Source organism: Falco rusticolus, chromosome 12 (assembly GCF_015220075.1).
Source record: "Falco rusticolus isolate bFalRus1 chromosome 12, bFalRus1.pri, whole genome shotgun sequence".
Taxonomy (NCBI): domain Eukaryota; kingdom Metazoa; phylum Chordata; class Aves; order Falconiformes; family Falconidae; genus Falco; species Falco rusticolus.
Genome location: NC_051198.1, coordinates 6187743 through 6211878, shown reverse-complemented (window position 1 = coordinate 6211878; position 24136 = coordinate 6187743). Strand labels below are relative to the sequence as shown.

At 45.4% G+C, this 24136-nt stretch overlaps 1 protein-coding gene across 4 annotated transcripts in view; it reads left to right on the top strand.

Moving 5' to 3' along the window:
• The window catches only part of PAK5 (p21 (RAC1) activated kinase 5), a 97583-nt gene that overhangs the window by 44084 nt on the left and 29363 nt on the right, over positions 1-24136 (top strand). For all 4 annotated transcript variants that reach the window (XM_037405708.1, XM_037405707.1, XM_037405706.1 and 1 more), the window contains one exon: positions 7204-7418. In XM_037405708.1, coding sequence (XP_037261605.1) covers positions 7215-7418 — 204 coding nt within the window. In that variant the 5' untranslated portion in view covers positions 7204-7214. The remainder of the gene's footprint in view (positions 1-7203; positions 7419-24136) is intronic.

Below are 24136 nucleotides of genomic sequence, written 5' to 3'. Positions count from 1 at the left end.
TAGTACTATCCTTAAAGCAAACAAAAAGGAAATGCAAAACTATTCATTGCTATTCCTTATTTTAAAAAAATAAGGATTTTCCTCATTTTTAGCTGTATAGATACACAGATATGTGTTGGTCTCCTTCTGTTCACCTCAGTGGCAGGGAATTGCACCAGTGTGAGCTGAAGTAGAACCAACATAATTTTTACTTCTCACTTATGGAGTATTTCTTAGCGATTTATGCTGCCATCAGTCTGTACCAGACATCTGCTTTCTCCTTGAGATTGAGTATCAGCCCAGCTCACATTTATCTGGAGTACTGGCTATGCAAGCTGGCTTGACACATTAATTTAATTTGTGCTTCTCAATTCATACTCTTTCATTTACGATCAAATATTGGGAAAGGTTACAATTAATCAGAGTGCCAGAACAGAAGCTGGCAAAACTAATGATGTATTACTGTATTTTGGTTGCTCTGGAGGGGAATAATTGAGGTCCTTGTGCTACAGAAAACTATTATTAGTAAGTAAAAATTATCAAAGGAAAGAGGACCACACCCATCTCCCGTTTCCCAAGCTGTTTCTAACAGTTTTCTTAAGTGTTAAGTTCTTAAAAATGAAGCATTTGATTAACTTTCCTGGCTTTAGTCAGTTTTTTTTGGCTGTGTGGCTGTGTTGGGGGAAAATATGCCTTTTCATGGGGCATTGTGGGGTTTGAGCCCTCACTGCTGCCCCCCACTCTGGGCTTTCAGATGATACTACTCGGTGTGCATGAAGGCAATTTTCAGATGTTAATAGCATGCTCATCCCTGAGGGAAAAGGGCTCTGCAGCTGCTTGCTCAGCAGAGGAACCACAGGGATTCCCTGCAGAAAAAATACAGGCTGACTGTCTTAACATGGTGTGCACTGCCTAATTGAAAATGAACTAATTGCTGGTTGTTTAAAAAGCAAATGTGTTGCTGGGCTGAAGCAGACAGTAAACACAGAGCCCCTCCTGAGGCAGTATATACAGCACTGTCATGTGCTTGAGCAGCAGCAAGGTGGGCATAAGAAATCCTTGTGTGATTCCCAGGGTGGCTCAGGTTATTCTGCTGCTGGACACAGATGATTTCCTTGAGTTAGTGGGACACAGCACCTGGCTGCTGAAATACTGTAATTTAAAAAAAAAAAAAAAAAAAAAAGGGGGTTATGTAGCTATTGTGCACAATCTTAAAAATTGAGATTTTAATGTAAAAATATCCATCTCACTTTGTTACTCTGGTTACTAACTTTATAAGGTTATTTTATATTTTTATGTATGGCAGAATTGCAGACCTTTGCTCTGTCTCAGTCTGTGGGGTCATCGGGGATGGCAAGTGCCGTTGTCAGTGCGGAGTGAATGCACTGGGGTCTCTGGTAGTTCTCAAGATACAAGGCAATAAAAATCAGGGAAGTTGGGAAGACTTAATCTAAAAGAATAGCTACTGAGAGGGGAAGAAGAAAGTAGCTCTGACATTGGGAACAGAGTCTGGTATTCTTAAGTGAGGCAGAGTTGAGGAGACTTCTCAGTTGGTGGGATGACTGGATTCCTCTTACTTAGGATATGATAAAAGATCCAGAATATAACCTTAGGATTTTCTCCTTTTACTTCCAACTGCCTCAGGTTTCACATGCTGTTAAATGCAAAAAGTTGTTATTGTGGCTGTTTACATAAATCTGGACTTGCAGCTTCTCAGTTTGTAAACAGGAGAGGCACAACCCACCAAAACCCCAGAATGGGCCAAGTGTATGAGACTGAACCAACGGAGCAACCTGCCACCTCTGAACATGACCTCAGGGGTGTGAGCTGGGCAAGGCTCACTTCTTTTTTTAACTTTTTGTGAGAAGGCTAGTGCTGGAAATCCTGCCCTAAGCACAGACATCTTCATATGAGGACCTGAATGGACTCCCCTGGCATCCAAAATGCTGCCACCCTCTTTCTCCAGGGTAGGGCTATAGGATACTTCTTGATGGAAAAATACCTTCATTTGTGGCTGGAAGGCAGCACGATGACGGTGCAGTAGCTGACAGAGTGATTTGCTTTACTGGTCCATGTGGCGGACCTTGCACAGGCAGTGTCTCAGACATGGGGAATTTTCCCCGCACGCGGAGACCTGATCTGTCACTGAAGGTCACGCGTGAAGTTCGGATCAGTCCAGGAGTCCATGGCACTGTGATGCTCAGTGAATTATTTCTGAGCATAGAAAGGAGTGAAGTGAAAAGAAGCCAAGTCTGGCATAGATTTAACAGGCAGGGTGTGCTGATTAGCGTGTAATTCGATTTGTTAGGCACTACAGTAAACAGCATTAAGTGCAGAATGCAGTGATTGCTCCTGATAGCACCCCTTCAGCATTACCTCGGTTCCTGCAGCACTTGGATGGAGCTGTGTTACGACTGTTCAGCAGGCACCAGCAGAGCTGGCAGTACTCCTATCCTGGGCAGAAGCCTGGGTAACAAATACTGCCATTAGAAATGGGTTTGGATAGCTGTGTCTACAGAGCACAGCTCACACATCTCTCCTGCGATCCCTTACTCCTTCCCCATTCCCCAGTGGTGCAGCTGGGACCAGCGCTGCTGTGGGTTACTTGGCCATTGTCAGCAGGAGAGGTGGTGCAATAGGCTGATTTTCCCCACCAGTATTGTGTTTTCCTCCAGTAAGTGCCCTGTCCATAGGTTTTTTCCATCATGGCTTTTGGTAAAGGGAAGTCCCTTGTTTTTATCCTTGTGCCACAGTTGGAGCATGGGTTGGAGCATCTCAGCTCTGAGCTGAATGCAGACTTACCTCCTGGCTGTCCTGCTTAAGAACAGACTTACGTTTGGTGTCATGCTTATAAATTTTGTTAGCTGTAACTGAAAGACTGCCTCCTTCAAACCTCCCATTTACAAACACGGAATTAATATACTGCATTGTTTCAGCATAAGGGTAAATGTGTCGAAATACTCCATCAAAGCCATGTAATGATGAGTCCTGTTTTTTCTTACACACACACACCCCCACCCCCCCCCCCCCGAAGATAGCTCAAGCCCACTACCATCAATAGTAGCTGCTGTTAGGACAGGCTCCCCAGCCCCCTTGTGTCGTACCACCTTGCAGCACGTATGTGATGTTGAAATCAGCCAGACTACTCTTTGGCAAAGCACATACAAGTAGAGGACAGACATCCTGGCTGTGCTCATCCCCACAAAAATAGCAACAAATATTAGTATGATACCTCTCATTTCCTCTTGTTCTGTGGGGGTAAGCGCAGGAGGAGCTGGACAGAGAGGTGGCATTTGCTGAGAGACCTGGCACAACCAGGAGTACGTTGGAGGCTGTCAGGAGGAATTAAGTTCAGGATGAGTGCTCCGGCATGGGGAGGATTGGGTGAGGGTGCCACACAGGCAGCTCTGCAGAGCTGCCTTGCAGCCACTTTGCTCCCTAAATGCAGGTGATGGTCCTGTTGTCTGTGGGTTTTCCAAACTAATCCCATTAGGAAAATAGGGTTTCTTAACAACAGAGAGGATTGCTGTTTTGCACGCCAGAGAATGGATAGGTGCCTGAATGAACCTTGACTTCCTATGGTTTGTGCTCGTTAGAAATTCTGTAACATTTGTGTTGTACACACGTTATCCAGCATCCTCAAAAGGTCCACCTCTTACTCCTAATTCAATAAACCTTGGAGAGCTTTCTCATTTATTCACTTGTCCAGGATGTTTTCTGCTTCCACACCTGATTAAATGAGTAAATGCTTTATTTCTTGTGTCATAGCAATAAAGCTATGGCAAAAATTAAATAAGCTTTCCTTTCTGAGGCCTGATCACCAAGCACATTAGTGGGGACTGAATTAGGGCTTTTGCAGGCCAGGAACAAGAGGTCTCAGGCTTGGCTGCCCCAAACTGACATCCTCAGAGAGCCAAGGAAAACAAGTAGCATCATTCTTACTCTTTGGGAGAACTCGGGGCAACAAAATTTCTTTGTGACTACTGTGCATGTTACTTACTTAGAGGGACCGCAGTAGAGGTTGACTTTGCTTTGCAGCAGGATGGACAAACCTTGCTGGCTGATGAAGCAAAGCAACAGCGCACTGCGTTTATTATTGATACCCTTCAGAGCTGGTTGATGCTCCACTCCTTTTCGTAGCACCAGGCAGCTGTTAGCAGAGCTGGTGGAGAGGCAACGTGGCCCAGGAGGGCTCCTGCCCTGCTCCCACAGGGACGGGGCTGCTGTCTGCCAGGTTTCCTGGTGACCTTTCACAGGCACAGCCCCATGGGAGATGTTCTCTGGCCACCGAGATGCATAGCATTTCTGCGTTTGCCTGCGTGACTGAATCCATCCCTTGTTGTGCGAGGTGCCAGTATCCTTGTCTCTCCTGTTAGAGCTTCATGGTCAATTTCATCTGATCTAAGCCTGAGCTGCAGACAAAACGGGGCTAAGTCTGATGCACAGACCTCAAGACGCCATCCCTGTGCAAAAATGTGGCCCTGGCATCAGTTTTTAGACTAAAATATTCTCTTGAGAAAGTAAAGGTCCTGCTGCTCCAATTTCACATTTGCTTCTAGCTGCAATGGTACTGAAACAAGAGAGAGCAATGTATCAAAGAGCAATTTAAAAACAAGAAGAGTGGCGTCTTGTTGAATGACTGCTGTATACTTTAAAAAGGCAATATGCAGTATGCCAGCTGATGTGCTTTTATTTATCTGATGTTGTTTGGAGCTCTGGAGGACTTCAAGCATCTGACAGCTGCTTTAGGATGCAAGTCCAGTGGGAAACTGTGCAAGTACTGGCATTGATCAGATGAAGAAGTACATGTCTAGAGCTGATGGTTTAAAATGTGACTCCAATAGGTCTCATAGATTCACACCCTAGAGGGTGAATGAAATCAATCCAGTGCCATTGATCTGCAGCCGGCTCTGATTTGTGAGCCCCACGGATGAGCAGTGAATACAAGCTGCTACTACTTGAACTGCCAGCTGCTTCTGTTTGAGCCTTGAAAACAGTCTGTGAAGAGAGACCAACCATGATGGCTTTGGGTTAGGCTGGAAAAAATAAAAAGATTGTGATGCTGGAGGTGGGAAAAGGGCCAGATACTATGGTGATCATAAGAGGTTTCAGGAGAGGAAGGTGGGGAAAATACCCACATTAACAGAGATGGAGGGAGACTGTCAAAAGGGCAGGAGATCTGGAGGGAGTTCAGAGAAGGGGAGAAAGCCAGATGGGGGCTGGAAGATGAGACCTGTGAAGAAAGGCCAACAGGGGTAAATCCACTCAATTTAAAGAAAATATGCACAAAGGAGACAATCACCTGCAAATACACGGGAGGGACTTACAAGGCAGCCAGCAATCAATTTTCAAATAATGGACCTGATCTTTAAGTAAACTCGTAAAAGGGAATGAGGGTGGAATAAATACCTGATTTATCATCCCATCTTTTTTGCAACAGCAGCAACACAACTGTATTTTTTTTTTTTTTTCCCTGAGCTTCTCCTCTCCACGTCCTCAATCATGAAGTCAGGGCAGCACCTTTACAGCTGCTGTGATACAAGAGGTTTTATAGAGCTGGCAGCCTCCTTGCCCAGTTGCTGTTTTAGACAGATGCTGCTCAAGGGCTTACCAAGCCGTGCTTGAAATGGTCGTGAGATCAAGGTGGAGGACTATTTTGAGACAGCAGAAAGCAGACAGAGGACTTTTCTAGGACAGGACAGTATTTCGTGGAAAAACAACAGGACCTCTGTCTGTTTCCCTGGGACCAGGAATTTGTCCTTGCCTTACACGGCAGGTTTCTGGAGTCCTTCAGAAAGCCAGTTCTGAACTTGCGTCAGTATAACCGTTAGGTCCACTTTGATGTAAGGTGTGAGCCGCCAAACACAAGGGTTAATCCAGGTGTGAGTATATTGGCTATTTCTGGTGCCAATGAGTAGAGCAAATATCTTTATCCCTTTCAGTTTGCAGTTCACGCCTCCTTCCGCTTTGCCTCTGAAACCTCCATTGTCCCAGCTGTCTGCCCGTGCTCCCTGTGCGCCCTGCAGATCCTCCCGCAGCCTTCCCCAGGCTTCTTAGGAGGGGCCAAACAGAGAGGAGGGTGTCAAACCAACACTCTCTTGTCAGGAAATAACAAAACTGAATAGTTGACAAAAAATACTTGTTGTAGAGTAAGTGCTGTAACAATTAGCTTTATCTGGCAGCCGGATCAACCCAGGTCTCTCTAGCAATGCACCAGCTGGGAAGGTCACAGTTCCTCCAGCAGCCTCCAGGTCCTTTCTTGCACGGTGTTGGAGGGACTCGTCTCTTCTCCCCACCACCTGCACAAAGACCGAAGGAACTAATCCTTTCTTCTGGACCTTAAAAGGAGTAGGACCCTTGCTGTAATGAATACCAACAAGTCTGCTGAGCGAGGTGCACACCCCCCCCCCAAGCGTAAACCCAGGTGCTTCAGGCATGTGGCTCTCACAGCAACTCATTTCTCTCCTGAAGGGGAAGTCATGCCATGTAAATGTGATGACTGCAGCAGCTAATATGATACTGGTTTTGAGCAGGACCCTTTACGAATGCAGATGAAGGCCCTTAGATCAGGTTGGAAGTAGATCTGCGCTCACTGTCTTACTTGCGTTGTTGAAATGGCGTAGGAGTAAAACCCCCGTTGTCTGCTACTAGGTGAGATGTAGATATGAATGTAATGGGGCCAGGCACTCATCTGGGGTGGACTGTCTTTTCTCAGAGATCTGGCATATAGATTTAAGATGCAGAGCTGTGTGTGCGTTTTTTCTCATGGTGTGTCGGGCTATGGCTTGCCACTTCCACTGCGTGCTGTCCTCGGAGCAAAGCCATGCTCTGCTGGCTGGTGTTCCTCAGGGCTGTGAGCTTTCACAGGACACAGCTTGGAGCATGAGCAGATAGCAGAGCGAGGAGCAGGAAGTAGGGCCTGGGACTTTGTCTCCTGGGAGTAGAAGCATTTCCTTCTTCCATAGGGTGTTATGAGCATCTATAGATTTGAGACTGGGTTCATTTCTTCAAATTTCAGTCCCTGTGAGAGGAGGTCAGATAAGTGCTTTCCTTGCAAAGATCTCAAAGGCAGTATGTGTGGAGTGAAGTTCTTATAGCTATTTGGCTAATAACATCTACTAAAATGATCTATGCAGCAGAGGGAATGGCTGCAGCTTGCAACAAAGCATAAAGATGTTTTTTAAATTATTGTTTTTCTTTCCTGTTTCCCTACGATGTCTCCAGATTTTTCCACCATGTTCGGAAAGAAGAAGAAAAGGCTTGAAATTTCTGGGCCCTCTAACTTTGAGCATCGAGTTCACACTGGCTTTGACCACCGGGAGCAGAAGTTCACGGGACTGCCTCAGCAGTGGCATAGCTTGCTGGCGGACACGGCCAACAGGCCGAAGCCTATGGTGGATCCCTCATGCATCACTCCTATCCAGCTCGCGCCTATGAAGGTATCGTGCAAAGTCACTTTTGAATTTCCTAACCTACCTTTAATTGCATGTAACCTCAATGAAGGAATACCAGTAGTGGCTGTCGTGGGAGGCAGGCACAGCTGGGGAGTGTGCGACTACAGAGAGAGTGTTGGAAATCCAAATATTTAATAGTAGAGCTGCAAGGAAAAGGAGTTACATGTTTAAAACTTGTACGAATGTCCCAGAAGAGTGTGAGTCATGAGTCTTGCAGGGGCTGTGCCTTCACATTCTTGGGCTGCAGGAGAAAAAGCCACAAGTCCCGGTGGAGGCCCAAAACGATGCTCTTCTGCAGCATAAAGCTCCTTGATAATTAATTTAAGAACAGTGCTTTAGGCAAAGGCAGTTACTTTGGAGCAAGGGAGAGAGGGAAAAGTACACCAAAGGAAAAAAATTAAATTGCTTGTTCAGCCAGGCAAGGAGCTCAGGGAGGGATCTCATTGCCACCTGCTACTGCCTGGAGGGGATAACACAGGTAAAGGAGCTGAGCTTCTCGCCGGGTGGTAAAATGAGGGGAAACAGCCCCAGGTTGTGGCTTGGGAGGTTCAGGCTGAACAGTTGGGGAGAAAACTTGGCTTGGAGGGTAGAGCAGCGCTGGACAGGGCACCAGTGTAGCTCTGGGATCCCCATTCTCAGGGGCTCAGGATTCTGGTAGACAGATTTGCCGTGATTTAGCAGCGTTTCTGGGATTGCACATCCCAATGTCCCAGTAAATCATACCTGTGTGCTGGTGATAGCCTATACCCCACTAGCTGTGTACTTCTTGCCGTCACGCAGCTGCAAAATAAATTCAAGATTTCATTTTCATGTGAATTTTTCTGCAGCAAGGGAAAAATCAGATAATCCCAGGAACACAGGCCCTGCATTTATATTTGATAAGTGCTCTTTGCTAAATTTATATTTACTGCCTGCTCCTGAAGGGCACTCATCACTTGCCGATCAGGACTGCTGGGTGTTGCTACAGGACAAGGAGGATAAAACCAAAGTCTTGATTTTTTGCTGTAATAAAATATCTTACTGTATAATAGAGGCCCAGAATAATGAGGAGAAAAAAGTAAGCAAACCTTTTCCTGCAAGGGGAGGAGAGCAACTTCGTTCTGCAGCCTTTCTTAACACCAAAAATATCCCTGGGTGTTTTGACATGAATGCATAAAGATGTTTTAAAAAGGAAAAAAAAATCACTTTACTATCTTGCAGCAGTACCATCTCTTTTCTGCAGTTTCAGAGCCTTAAATCCGTAAACTTAAAAAGTTTTAAAACATACTACCTTTCTCAGCACCATATAGGCAATACAACTGTGATTGTTGCCTGCAAATGGACATATTCGTAGCTTGGTTCAAGGGTCAAGCCTTACATGAGTAATTGCTGCATTTTGAAGTGGAGAAAATCACTGTCAGTTGTCGATTGCTTTTCTGTCTGTATATCAAAGGTCTACACGTGTCTGCATATCAGAGGTCTGTATATCTGTGTATACCAGGGATGTGCTTCTGACCTAAACCCTGCTGTGCCAGGAAAGGGCTGGGACCAGGAGCCAAAATGCAGCTCCCAAGCCAAGCTCAGTGTAGCCTTGGGGCCATGGTGGTCCTCAGTGCAGCCATGCATCCCGTGACATCTTTCCAGGATGCATGTCTTGGGGACAGGATGCCTGCAACCTGGTACCCATCTCAGCAGCAGCCGTGGGGCTGAGCACAAACAAGCCCATCTGTGGAGGCACCAGCAGGAAGGGGTTTCTGCATAGACGGAAGATGTGAATTTGGAAGCAGATTACCCACGTTGCAGTTAATTCCATGTCACTGCTCCGAAGGTACAGTTAAATGAGGAAATGGGGTTAAGACTGAAGGATTCAGGAAATTGTGCCTTCATCCTCCACTTACTTTCCGGATTCAGGACTCAGTTACAGCCTATTGAAGTGGGTCTCCATAACAGTGCTAGCAAAAACAGGTTAGTTTTAACAGCAACTGAGAGGCTTTGATGGTCATCTGAGAATTTGCTTTTACCTCTATTGCAAGATACCGTTTTACTGTGTATTTATTAAGAATTAACATGCCTTGTTTCAATGTAACTCAACTTACAGAGAGAAACTGAGTTGTGGCCACATTAAAACTAAGAATATTTAATGTTGCTAAAGTAGTTCAGCATAATAATTTAATTTAGATTCAACTTTTCTCTTTTCCATCCAGCAGTTGATAGTTTAATTAACGCACTTGTGAGCGCACTGAGGTGTAGCAGAAGAAGATTCTCAGTTGTGCCCTGAGTCACGGTATTAAGTCAGACCGAGGCATTTGGCCAGAGTTGGTTCGTGCTGTGGTTTCAGGTCACACTGCAGCTCTGTAACTCCGCTGTTCTGCAGTCCTGGATTTATTCTCTGCTTAATTACTTCAGTATTGACTACCTGTATGGTGTGAGGCAGAAGTGTTCCTTTGTGACTGAAGAGTAGCAGAGCTTGTAGAGGTAGACTTTGGGGGCACAATTTCTTGGTTTTGAGACACAACTGGTATCTGCTTCTTTTGGACTTCACCCAGAACTGAAGCAGAGGAAGGGACTTCGGTAGGTTTTGCAGCTTCCCTGGTTAGCAGTGCTTGCTTGTTTCTCAGTCTGCAAAGTAGATAGGGTCTGATGGTACATAGTGTATTCCTTTGGGTTAAAAAAAAAAAAAAAAAATAAAAAAAAATTGATAAATATTCTCACTGCTCCATCTGTACTCAAAGGCTGCAGCAGCAGCGATGAAGAGGCAGCGCCCTGGGCTCCCAAATATCCTGGGGGATGTCATTGCCTTGCCTCTGCGTTGGCTGGGATGAAAGGCTTGTAATGCTTTTGCATACGGGTGGTGGTGGCTTGTCGTGGTAATATCAGTGTTAGAATCCAAGCCTGAGCTGACTGTACAAATTCATTCATTTCAAGCACAAGGAGGGACAATAATGGGATTCCCCTTTGTGGTGTGGATGACCCAGATACCAGCAGAGTATTGTGTATTTCAGATGCTAAAACGAGGTAGAAAATTTCATGAAAAGTAGAAAGCGGTAGTGATCTTGATAGGTTTGGTGTGTGGAGGCAAGGCTTTTGAAAAAAGGCTGAGTTTTCACTGAAAACATCTCTGTGTGAGGAGTGTGAACAGTCTGTGTCTTCTTTTATTTAAAATAGGCTTCGTGAAGTCTGAGATCCTGATGCCAGGCCTCTCAGACCTCTTGGTTCAGTACTTTGTGGTTTTCCCACGTGTACCTGGAGCCTCATGGTTTGCATATTTGCCCTCAGCACACAGTATGCCTGGTTTGCCATCACTGTTATGCTGCACAGGAGCTTCCGTTTGTTGCCACCCTTTGATTTTTGGAAAGCCTCAGAATTGGTAACTAAGTAAATGCGTTGTCTTCAGATAGCAAAACTCATTCTTCATGGTTTCTGCACTCTGCTCAAAATATTAGGTAAACAAACACCAGAACCCGTATTTGGGGAATTTTTGCCAGAAGAGGTTAGCGTTGGCTTTATAAGGATGCTCCGTTAAGATGCTTGAATGTCTGATGCTGTCAGTGGGAGTGGGACAGCACTGAAGCCTTGTTAAAATCCCTTCCCAATGCAGTGAACAGCTGAGTGTTCTCACTTCTGTCAAGTTGTTGGAGGAAAAAATGCCATTTATTTCTGAAAAACACCATTCTGGGGTTATTCTTCAGTTGTTTGTGCAGGTACATACATGAAGCCTCCATGGCTTTGGTTTTGTTGATGCTTTGGGTAGTCTCACCCATCCACATCATCAACAAGATTAAGGTGCCCAACCCGAGGATGCCATGGTGGTAGGATTGTCCTTGAGTAAGGAGGGAGGTGGCTGTGAGTATTTGAGTGGCCAAATAGATAAGAGGCATCAAGAGGACTGCATCCTTCCTGCTGGGACCTCTGCATGTCCTTCTCCCCTGAGCACGTTGCAGTAAATCTAACTGTGCTCATGTGTTGGAATTTTCATGTTTCCTGAACTTTCTCCCCCATTTTCTTCCTTTGAAAACACAAGGTGTAAGGGGACAAGGGCTTTCACTGCCCTGTGGTATCTGGCATACACTGAGATGAGCGTTAGTACAGCTTGGCGATGCAGAGGGGTCAGTGTTCAGCCAGCAAAGGAGAGTGAGATCCTCAGCTTGACATTGATGCTGTATTGTCAGCAAAATGGGAGGAGCCTTTTCTGTGCCGTGTGGGTTGAGCTGCCTTCAAAGTAGATGAAACATCATCCTTTCCGTCGCTTCACCAAAACGCCCTCGAATGCCCCACAACTGGGCTGAGATGCACGTTAATTTGAGGTGCACATCAGTTGTGCCATTAACCTGTGGCAGTTCATTTACCTAGTGTGTGTCGCAGGGCAGAGAATTTCTGTAGGGGACAGACCACAGGGTCACTGGCTTTTCTCTCTTTCATGCTAATTTTTCAATGGCCAATGTTTTGTCTTACTAGTTTTAGTTTTTCTAACTTCTACCTCTCAAACCTTGACCCTGATCCTGGCAAGTTAACTGTAATTTTTAAAACTTCTCTAAGCTTCTACTGCTATAATTCAGCCTCTGTACCACACAGGGTAAAAATAATCAGAAAATGAGGTATTGGTAGTGGCCCTTTTAATAGCTCTGACATGAAAATCAAAGCTTCTGTTTACTGTGCATGTTGACAGAAGGAAAAGAAGACATTTCTATTCCCCATCGTATATGGCCTCTTGAAGTATTTCCAACAATTGAAGCCTCGTTTAAGGTGTCATTTTTTCCCTGCATTTACATGCTCTCCTCGCTTAGACGAAGAACACCGAGCATTTGCACAGAGCTGTGCACAGCGGTGCTGTGGCCAGAGACCTCAAAGAGAGGAGATGAGCAAGGGTCCTTGTCTGGGCTTGAGCAGTCAGAAGTGTCCAGCGCTCAGTAGGTAACCCCAGCCCTCTCCTCCCGTGTGGAGTTGCCCAGGGGAAATGCCTGGCCAGGTAAAGGGGGACTTAGAAATAAGAGCTGTTCAAAGGCTTTGCCCACTGCTTGGGGGCAGATGGATAAAGCGGTGGTTGTCCTGACCTCTCTTCCTTGCCCTCCTGAATTTTTACCTCTCCCTCCTTGTCGATAGCTCCTTCTTTTTGCTTATTTCTCCCATGGTACCTCTGCAGATGGGACAGGCTGAAGTTCTTGCTTGAAGGAGGTTTGCTCCCATCCCACCAGGGTGCTGTGGACCCACGGCACTGCTCTTGCCAGGACAGGACCTGGAAGGCTGCTGACATCTCGTGGGCCTTCCTAGTAACCACATCATGAAAATTCATGCCTAATAACCCACGTCCCCTAATTACACACGTTGCAGTCGCACATTGGGCATGATGCATGCTCAGCCAGGAGAAGGTGGATGGGATGTCCCCAAAAAGGGCAAGAGCCGACACCTTGCAGCATAGGAAATTTTGGTGGAAGGAAAATATTTTGCCAGCACGTGTGGTTAGGCAGTGGGACAGCAGCCTGGGGGGCCTGTGGAATCTCAGCCTTTGGAGAGGGCAAAATGTGATGGCCAGTGCCCTTAGCAGCCTGACTGGGCTTTGATGTTAGCCCTGCTCTGAGCGGGAGGTTGGACTGGGTGACCTGCAGAGGTCCCTTCCCTAAGTTCTTCTGTGATTATCTTCATCTACAAGTGATTACAGTCAGATTTGCAGTTGTCCTGTAATACAGCCCTGCTTTCAGTTTATTTTGATCACTAAACAGGAACGTGTTTGATGCTACGTGGTGCCAGAAGAAACTATGGCAACATATCTTAAGTCCAAGCCTTTTTTTCAAAGGGGTTAATGCTTCACTCTTGAGGGCTATGTGGTTTGCCACGTTTTTAAGCGTGGTACTACTGCAGTTCACCCCCAGAGCCTGCTGTGCAGCTGTAAAACGAACGTGCCACCTAGTGTCCGTTACCGTCACATTTACTTGGTGTGAGAAGAGCCAAGTTGCCAATTTCGTGTAATCTCACTGGAAACCTATCACTGTACAAATGAAAAATCAGCCACAGTATGAATAAATGCAGGAAGTACACAGCTCAGATTTTTTATAATTTTTTTTTATAATTTACATCACTAGGCTAATACATTCTTATATGTACTACATTGTACAGAGGAGGGGTTTGGTTTTATTTCTGATCGTCTGATTTCAGGAAATTATAGGTTTTTACATAAGTCCTTTAGAAGAATATTGCTGCTGCCTGTGAAGTCGAGTTCGACAAAAGAGAAAATGCCTAAATAAAGGAATAGGCAGAATTTTTTCAGACGAGTAGTTCATTTTATGGAAAATGCAGTTTCACTGTAAAGACTGTCAGCTGGAAGGGGATACATTTTGGAGATTAGAAATTGTTTGTTTCAGGCTTTTCTGTCAAAATATTTAAATATTTTGCTTTTAAAGATCAAAGCAGACTTGGATGTGAGGTACTCCAGGAAGCAGCCCAGAGCAGGGCTGTTAGAGCAATTTGTCTTCTGGCATTACCGTAGCAGGAGCTGCCTGTCCCTCTCCATCCATGGACCCTGGGCAGGGAGGTCAGGTGAAAACTGCCTGAGGACAAGAGGTAAGGGAGAGGAATGCTATTGCTCCAGCAATACTAGTTTCTCCTTTCCTTGCACCCTCCTTGGGTCTTCTCCATACCCATATCCACACATATTCAGTGACATAATACATTTTCATGTCTGTCAAAAATATGTTAACTGGTGCGTGTGGATTTTTTTACTACAGTGTCACTTGCAACCTGGAGTCATCATGAAATGAAGCCAAGCCTGTCAGAGTTTAAGAGGCATTTGGACAATGCCCTTAATTAACATGCTTTAACTTGGTCAGCCCTGAATTCTTCAGGCAGTTGGACTAGATGATCGGTGCAAGTCCCTTCCAACTGAAATAGCCTGTTCTATTTTAAGGAAGCACTTCTTCCCATGGTGCTTTTAACTGATGCATTCTCAGTTCTTTATAATTTTGAGTTTCTGGCTTTCTGAACAGCAAAGTTCCTGATCAGCTTTTTAGCAGCAGTTCTTTCATTTTCATACCATTGCCTTTCACAATATTGAAGCATTTCATCCAGCCTGACTTGAAATTGTTTTTCTAGAGCCTTATTTTGAGAAGAAAAAACAGCGCTATTATAATTTCAGATTGCCTGAAAACACAAAACATTCCTCAGTTTTTCAATTCAACTAATGAACCAGAAAAATCAATTATTCACATAATTCTTCTGACCAAGATACTTGTCCTTCATAACAAAGCTCTCAGGTTCAGCCAGGTATGTTTAAAGGGTCTGACTGCAGCTGAACTGTGAACACCAGCATCAGGGTTTACGAGCATGACCTGGCCATCCTAGAGAAACGCTAAGGTTGCCAGTAAAAAAAACCTCTGCTAGCACACAGAATAAATACTGTAAGTGACAAAACAAGTTTTTCACATTCTGCCTTACTCTTATCCTTCAAATGTGCTCAGATGACCCAGGAGTGGTGCCTGCAGAAATGTGGTTTTCAGAGGTGGTCCTAGCTAACACAGATAGCGCTGGGCAGGGAATGATGCTTTGGTCCACATTGGACCATGTAGACAAGTTCAGCATTGCGCTAAGGCTTTAAGTGCATAATTTTACCCCTCTCTTTTGGAGGGGTGATAACAGGTTTGCTGTCTGCAGGGTGGAGATCTAAGGAAGCTGTTGCAGAAATCCTTCGTCATCTGGGTAAGCTGTGTTCGCGCAGTAGTTGGCATAGATGTGAATTGGTCTGCTCACATGAGAAAGGAGTTAGTTTACCTGGGCCTGCAGCAATAGACAATAATATAGGTCACAGGCTTCTGGGGTAACAGTAATTTTTAGATGTTTTTTAACATGTTTTTAGATGCTGTTTGCATCAGCATTGTGAATTTAAGTAATATTAGCACTGGAGGCATCTTGCAAGGGCAAGATTTAGTTCTGTTAATGAGCGCTTATGTGGGTGAGTAGAACGTCACAATATTAAGTAAAGTAAATACTATGCTAAGTAAAGACGGAAAGTAAATTTAGAGTTCACAGTCTGCATCTGCTGAGGCAGACTAGCCTGCTTTAGAGGTCAGAACCACGTTAACCTGGAGGTCTACACATAAAAGGGGCAAACTCTTGGGTGTTAGCGTTTCAGAAATTGGATCTGGTCTCCTCTGGGAATACCAGACTGGGAATACTCTCCAGGTAGCTTTGTATGAAACAACCTGACCAAGGACACTTGTAATCAGGATCTTTTTTTAACATGGAAGTTAGTCCCTGAAGACAAATCTATAGGAAACTGTTCAGTAGCTCCTCTGGCTGGCTTGTCTGCCCTGATAGATGAGCCATGCTCCCAGCTTGTGCGTGGAGGTGGAGGGCTCTGGCTCCATCACTGCTAACATGGCTGTTGTTTCCTTTTCATTCATTTAACCAGGCTTTTTGCCTCCAAAACTTTCCCTGCACCGACCTATAAGATTTCTGGGGCCAGATCGGGCTGTAAAGGAGTAGGCAGGTGGAGGGGATGCCTTGAGGCAGCTGCTGCAGCCGTAGGGGTCCTTCTGGTTTCTGTACCATGGTAGTGATCCTCCAGGGTAAAGCCTGGAAAATAAATGGTGAAGTGTAAGCTGGAAATGCTTTCCCCAGTGAACATGTGGAAAGGCTGAATGTGTTTTACCTAGCTTCAGTCAAATAGTTCAGTGAGCTCTTGTTGGCTCAGCTGAGAAAGCTGATGGAGTAAAACATGCCGGCAGATTTCTTGCTTCCATGGACTGGCTGAACTTCCAATAGTGCTGCAGAAGTGACTCAGGTATGAAGCTGTGTTGATGTTAGAAAAACTGCTCATTTTGTCAGTGGCCTGCAGTGGGAAGCACTAGGTGGCAGCAAGAAATCTCTGGAAGCTCATCTCCCTGCACGTCAAAAGCCGACCCAGACAGCAGAAGTAATGAGAAATCTGCTTGGGCATCCTGATGGCATTTGTTCGAGGTAGGCGTTTTAGCCTGCTTCATAACAGGTCGGTGGAGGGGATTTCCATATAAAATTGTCACGCAGCACTTGCACTCCATGTTGGTGCTGGGGCGGTGTTTGCTACTTCCATTTCCAGTTAACCCTGCAATGCCAATAATCATTCAGTAACTACACGTTCTGCATGTTACCATGATATATTTGTTCTAGGTCTACTAATGAATTTCTTTTGGTCCATTGTAGTCCAGAACAGAAACCGTACTGGTTATAGTACCATTAAATTATATTGCATGTTATTACCAAACAGCCAAGTTTATTCAACCCTAGCAGAGTTTAGCTCAAAAAGAGTAATAGTATCGGGGGGGAAATAGTGTTGTCAAGCAGCGTGCTTACCTGTAGAGGCAAAAGCTCCAGGTGTAAATGTGGGGTTTTTTTTTCTGTCTCCTGCTTTGACATGATTATATTTGGGCTTTGGTGGCTCTCTAGGAATTTGGAAGTGCTCTGCTGATCTTTCTTTCTTGTCTTCTCCTTCGCACAGGATCCAGTTACACTAGCCAAGTGCTGTGTATTACAGGGCAACAACACTGACTTGACCACAGGGACTTTTGAATGCCTTTTCTGTTGTCTGTGGGATGAACTGTGAGGGCTGGGGAAAAAAAGGGCGTTTCTGATATAGGTCTTTGGAGAGAGAAAAGTGAACAAAAGAGAAGCATTTAGGATGAGCATTTCTGCTTTTTAATTGCCAAGATCAGATCCAACAGGCTTTAGCTATAAGGATCACACAATTAAAAAAATAGCAAGAGATTGTGAGTTTTACTGAATTTCACATTTTTGTAGTCTAAACAAACCAGTATTTACTACCTGTGTCCTAGTTTGCATTTAATAATCCACACTGAGCACAGCACAAGTGAAGATCCTTACTGCTAAGGCTTACGCTTCCATGTGTGAAGTAGCACTTTCTGGGAGTGTTGGGATATATAGGTATAGAAAACTGGTTTCAGCACACTGGCTTTTATGAACAGCCCTGGGAAAATGCGGTGGGGCAGGAGACTGGGTCTGACTCAGATCTCACACTCCGTGGGAGGGAGCAGCCCCGTTTCTCTCTTAGCAGCAGCAGCTCCATGGCCCTTACCCTTCTTCCTGATTTTCTGTGTTGTCAGGGGAGGGTTGGAGAAAGGGGAGGGAGCAGCACTTTGTCAGGCAGATTAATTTATTAAATTTGTCAGGGCCAATCTGCTGCTGGGGACAGAGTGCGCTTGGTGGCGACGTAGCCCAGCAAATCGAATCAAATCGAGATTACCCTAGAAATGTTTCAGCAGTTTCTTGTAAATGACATACTGCGGTGCTGTGCTGGGCATTGCCCCCTGCAAGTTACTCTGTTGTGGAGCATCCTCTGAAATCTTTTGCCTCGGTTTGTTGCTGTCAAGAAGGTGTTTGACTTGCACTTCTCATTTATGAGAGTAATTAAAGCATCAGCTCAGGCAGCTCCTCATGTCTTTCTGTAAATTTGACCTAACCATTAGATGTCTGCACAGGGACACTGCTCTGTGTCCGTGTTTGCAGGTGAAAATCGCTCAGCGGGAGTTAGCACCACTGAGGGCATTCCTATTGCCGCACTTCCCATACGCGTGAAATTATTTTGTTTTTTTGAATTTGCTAATACAAATTCCTGAATTCCCTGAAATCAAAGAAGGAGTTTTCACAAGAAGGTGGAGCCCATAGTACTTAGACGTAAATCATATTAAAAAAGCACACCTTACATGTGTGTGGGTGGTCAGGAGCACACAGTTTTAGTGAAGTACCTTGACACTTCCTCACTGTTTTCAAGGCCATGGGACTGAGACATTTTTCAGCATGGTGCTGGCTGCAGGGTGGTTTCGTTTGCTGTGCCTTGCCAGTCCCTTCCCTGCCAGCACGGCCAGCTCGCTGCACACATCATCCGCATCACCCTGCCCTTTCCTGGTGTGCTAATCCCAAATACGCAGGGCTGTGATTGCAGTAACTGCCTCCACCCTGAGCAGCGCTTTGCTGGACTCGTGGGAGGCGAAGCCCATCGATCTGCGAAACACCAGCTGCGTGCCGCTTGGGACTGAGGCACTCATCAGCATCTTCTGCTCGCTGCCTTTGCCTGGTGATTTGTGAAGTGGGAAGGTAATTCACAACCCTGTGCCATGGCTTGCAGAGCTGAAGGAGCTTCTGAAGCTGGCCTCCATACACGCTGAAAAAGAAATGTTGACTTTGTCTTCAAGCATCTGCCATATTTGCTCTGGTAAATCACAGCAAAAAATAATAGTTTAAATTGTTCCTTCTGAATTGTCACTGTCAAAATCCTCATTTTAATTAAAAGCAGGGAGATGACTGTGACCACTGTGGAGTGACCCAAGAGCCTCTGCCCTCCTAAGCAAGTGCCCCACTGCCAGAGCTGTCAGATGAAGGCAATTATTTCCCTAGTGTAAAATTTTATCGCACTGGAATTGACTTAAGTATTTCAGAAGGCTCAATCAAACCACAGCCAGAAATCTTGCACTGAGAGAAAAGTGCAGGGATCATTAATTGGGTTAATGCACCGTCAACCTTGCATTTGTTAATGGGCATGTTTAGGGCACGAAGGAAACCTCATTGTGGGAAGTGTCATCGGAGTACAAAGACGTACAGGGTGGTGAGCGCGACTGAAACGACAGGGCACTGTCTTTTACATCACCCACCCAGCTGCAGGGCTCCTCTCCCCATGAAAATCCAACACCGATTCCTTTCTGGCCCCTAGAATAAAACCTGTGACGTTGTCATGCGCCGTGGTTGTAGAAGGACATTTTTTTTTTTTTTTTTTTTTTTTTAATGCATGTCAGCCCTGGGAAGACTCGCGTGGTGTTGTGCCCCACCAGTTCCCAGCGCTGATCACGCGTAGCTGTAAAATACTGACTCTGTGCCACAGAAGCAGTGTTGTTGGGTGCCTTGGTGTCAGCACCACGTGGGAGACCCTCAGCTCCCGTGAAGTGTAGCAGTAGGTTATGAAAGCTGAAGTATTCAGGGAGGTGGTGGCTGAGCATTTAATTGTTGCCATTTCTTGTGCCTTTGTTGAGAAAAGTGGGTTTTTGTTTTCCTCACACCTCCCCCACACAAAACCCCAGAAAAAATAACAGTCTAGGCTGCAAATATCAGATGTAAGGACAACTGGCTGATACAACGTTGAAGTTGGTGATGATTGTCTTGTGGTGCAGAGAGGGCTTCAGAAAATCTACAGCCATTTGGGCTAGCCCCGAGCTGCTGTAGGGTTCTCTGGTTATCTCACGTCCCTGGCAGGGTCAGTTCACGCCTGTTTAGGAAGCATTTTTGCAATGCATTTTGCTTGGAAAGTGATGATGCCAGAACTGAAAGAGGCAGCAGGATTGTCACCACCCCTTGTTTCATCTCCTGTTCCCTGCACCTACCTTGTGGCTGAGGATGGAGATCTGTAGTGCAGAAGGAGTCGTTCCTAAGCCTCTCCCATAGCACAGCGGTAATCCAGGCACATATCAGTTCCCAAGCCCAGATTTCTGAGGTACCGGTTAGAGACTCTGGAGCTTCATTGCTTTGTATTAACTGCCCTTAATTATGTCATTTATATTTGGACGTAAACCTGTTCAAGTCACATGCAGCCCTGCCTATGGCAAGCTTGGTACTGGAGCTGTGACATGTCACACGTTTCCAGTCTGCTCCTGTCCTGGGGTTACAAGACTGAAAAACGGAGTTGTGTTTCTTGGAGGGAAAGATTTCTGTCACCTAGCCCACGTGGCCCTAACTTCACTTGGTGTTTCTCAGCTGCCTCTGAAGTCGGCCCAGCTGGAAAGCTCTGGGGTGCTGCTGCTGCAGGGTTCCCCTGTAATGGCCATGGGGCGTTGCATGGTGTAGAAGCCACACCAGCTGTCGCTGGGCCACAGCTACACCTCAGTAAAACTTCCTGAATTTGCTTTGCAACTTCCTTGAGGGAATAAAAGAAAACTCCACTACCACAGGGGCACTGGCAGGTGATGTGGCTTTGAAAGGGGGAGGATAAGATACCTGGTCCTGCTGGTATTCATCAGCAGGGCTGGCTGCAGTCTTTCTGAGGCAGTGATCTTTTTCTTTCTCCACAGATTTGACAAAGTAGGAAAGTCTGACGGACAGATTTTATCCAGAATGTGGCCAAAAAACCTACAGTCTTTGGTGTGGCTTGATAGAGCTTTTTGGTTTAGCAGGCCCACTCTGCGCACAGTTGTGCTGAAACGACTGCCATCAACCTTAGGAAAATGTAGCGACTATTAAGAGGGCAGTTAAAATTCCTGCAGTTATGTTTTTGAGGGATTTCATCTTGTGGAACATTTTGCTTTTACACTCCGTCTTGGGATAAAAGAAAATTTTGAAGTGTCTTAAGTCCTATGAAATAGAAATTCTGTGGGTTTGAGATTTCTCCATTCCTCTTCCTGTGAAGTGCTTGTATAACTCGTCAGTAATAAGTACACTAACTTGCTCACTGAAACTAAAACTTTGAAGTCATTCATTTGTTGTGTGTCTGAGAGAACTGTGTATACATATTACATATAAAATTGCACATACCTGATGCATTTTAAGTAGAGCCAGAATAATTACTTTTGACATTTAATATTGTCTAACAGTGTTTCAAATGATATATAACAACCATGTTTATGTATTTAAAAAAAAAAAAAAAAAGAAAAATTACCAGAATGTAGATATTTCAGTGGAATTTTAAAACTAAATGTTTTGCTAAAGTTACTATATTTCAAAATGTCAAAAGAATTAGTGAATATGATCATAATGAAATGTTGCTCTTGTTGTTATGGCAACTAACTTTTAAAACTGCTGTGAAGGGTGACAAATTACACAGTACCATTTTGGTTAGCCTTTTTTTATAGTTTTCCATCATTTTTACTTCTGAAGAATTTTAAACAGCTGGCATCAGTGTTGTTGTTAAGCACTTCTCTCAAACCTTTAGCTATACCTTTATTTCGATCTATTGAGTAATATGTATTTTTCAGGCTGAGTAAATTTCATTTCTAGATCATCACCATCATCACCTACATCTTTCAATAATTAATGTGTGTATGCCAGTGTTTTCCCAGCTTCTCTCTTACCCTGTGCTGTTGCCAGTATCAGTTAATTAATGTGATAGCATTGGATGTGTGCACCTGAAGGCTGCATATTACCAAGCTCAACTCTCTGCTCTGTAGTGGCTTTGCTGTGTGGCAGCAAAAAAAAAATTCAGCGATGCCAGTGTGTGCTCAGAAACGTGGCTGCAGCATAGACAGCTGTATTTCACGGGTTTCTGCCTAGCTGTTTTGCAGCAGCAGGAACCTGCTGAGTACAGCTCATCTGGCCTGTTCAGCCCAGCCCCTGTGGACAAGCCCCACCAAAAGATGCTGCAGAGCTCAGCCCAGGGCAGCCACAGCGTTCTCTCAGGTAGTGTTTGCAGAAGCAAGCAGGAGATATTTTTTTGTACAGGTGAATGCTGGGAAGGAGTCTCTGGGACCCGTCCCTCCTCCAAAAGAGAAATTGTGAGAATAATTTGGTTTTTTACTCCTTTGAATTCAGGAGAGAGACAAGGGTGCAGTCCTGGGGTAACACAGCTGTTGGATAGCCCAGCATTATGCTTGCCCAAGCTCAGCATCTCTAGTCTGATGTTAAGGAAACCAGAATGGTGGGGGGGACTTCATACAGAAGAGGTAAATCGGCCTCTGAGGAAAGTGTTTCCGACCTGATGTTACCCACAGTGACCTTCTCCTCTTGGAAAGTGCGGTGTTACCTGCGGTGAGGTGTTGGTACAGGTATCAGTTGCCTCTTCTGTCATAACACGAAAAAGTGACTGTACGCCCTGCTGCTGTTGGCATCTGTCAGGAGATGAAACACTTGTCAAATGATTGTGGGTGGACAGAGTAAAACTTGGCTTTCGTATCTAGTGATGTTGAGTCAGCTCTGGTGATGAGCGCATCCCAGACATGGTACATCCTGCAACAGCCCTGGGCTCATGGCTGGGGCTCCTGCCCTCCCAACTAGTAAAGCCCCAGAGATGTGGACCTGGCTGCGTTTTACTTTGGAGGTTTTAATTTGTATTTAATTTCTCCTGTGCATGGGAAAGGTTCTGTCTTAAGAACTATCCCAAACGGGAATTTCTGAAAGGGATTAGAAAAATTAATGAGATGGAATCATGTCTCATGTGCTTAGACACTTCACACAAGGGGCAGCTGACACGATCTTGTGCGTCTGGTTTTGCCGGGTGACTCTGTGGTGTGAAGTGTATTGGTTTGGTCCCAAACATACAAAACCAAAAAAAGTCTTTGGTCCAGGAAGCAGAGACCCATACCTCCTCACCCAGCTGAGGCATCTGATATTATTGCAGAAATATGCAGAATTTCTTCCCCTAGGAGGGAAGTGTGGGATACTAGAAGCAATTAATATTTTTTTATTACTATTTTTATGGGGAGTATGAGAATATATAGCATTGGGAAGGAATTAATAACAGAAATTATATAAACTCTGCGGCTTTCAGGTGTAAACCAAGCTCTAAATTACAGGCTTCAGGAAGAAATGTTCTGACATACTTTCCTGTCTGTTGTGTATTCCTTGTGACTAACTCTGAGTAATAGCCATTTTGTAGACAGGCTGTAGATCAAAACTGGAGCAGATCCCGTAGGACACTACTGGAGGGTGCAGAGTGATAAATGATGTCTCTTCTCACCCAGCACTATTTCTCTCTGTGTATCTGCTGAGTTCCTGTTGCAAAAGGCACGTTTCCAGGGTAATGTTGTATGGCCCGAGCACCGTGAACTTCCCACTTAGGTTGATGTTTTGTATTACCATGGAGAAATGAGGTGTTTGGTAGGTGCAGGCCGCTGGTGCTGGCCCATCTGTCTGTATCTGCTCGTTCCCTGCCGAGGTCAGGAGACAGCTGCCCAGATGCAGCACTTCTAACTTGCACAATCTGTATCATCTCCAGTTCTGCCTGAGGATGTGGTCCCACGGCCAGAAAGCTGCAAATATACCCATTACCTCCCTTGCGGCACAACCGTACAGGCGTAGCGTAGATGTGGTTATGAAGAGGACCATGCACCAGTGGTGGGAGCAGATGGCATCGAAAAGGAGAGAGCCCTGGGGTGGCTGCTGGTGAGGAGCAGGTCTGCTGCCTGCATGGAGAGGTCACCCAACACTAAGGCCACTGTGCCAAAACCTAGGGGACAAGTCACCAGCTTCCTAACCCTGGGACTTCTGGGAAGTGCAATCTATGAACGAGTTCCCCAAGACACTTGCACCCACATTAGGTGGGAAGAAATGCAGAGAGAGATGGGACTTCAGCACAGACCCAGCCCTTAATTCTGTCTCCACACTCCTCGTGTCCAAAAAATGGACGGGACTCATGTGCTTTCTTTTAAATATGATCTTTAATGTCCAAGGCTGATGCACAAGCTTGTCTCCTGCAGATGGCAATGCAGCATTGCTTGGGCACTTCTGCCATGAGCGTGGGAAGCCACCCTGCCATGATGCCGTCATCAGGTAGGAGAAAGAGAGGATGGAGGTAGAGAGATGTTTTTCAGTCTTTCCTTATGAAGCTTCACTGTTCAGGTGTAATTAAGCCCTCAGCGGAGCGCAGTGGGGTTGCGATGATGGCTCTGACACCGTCCTTTGGAAAGGCAACTCAGAGGTCAGAAGCTGTCTTCAAGTGAATATTCAATGGAGAAAACCCTTAAACAAAACAATGGGCCCACTTACTTGAAAACAGCTGCCCAGGATCCCAGCTGAGCTCCCCAGTCACTGGGCTTTCAGCCACTTGC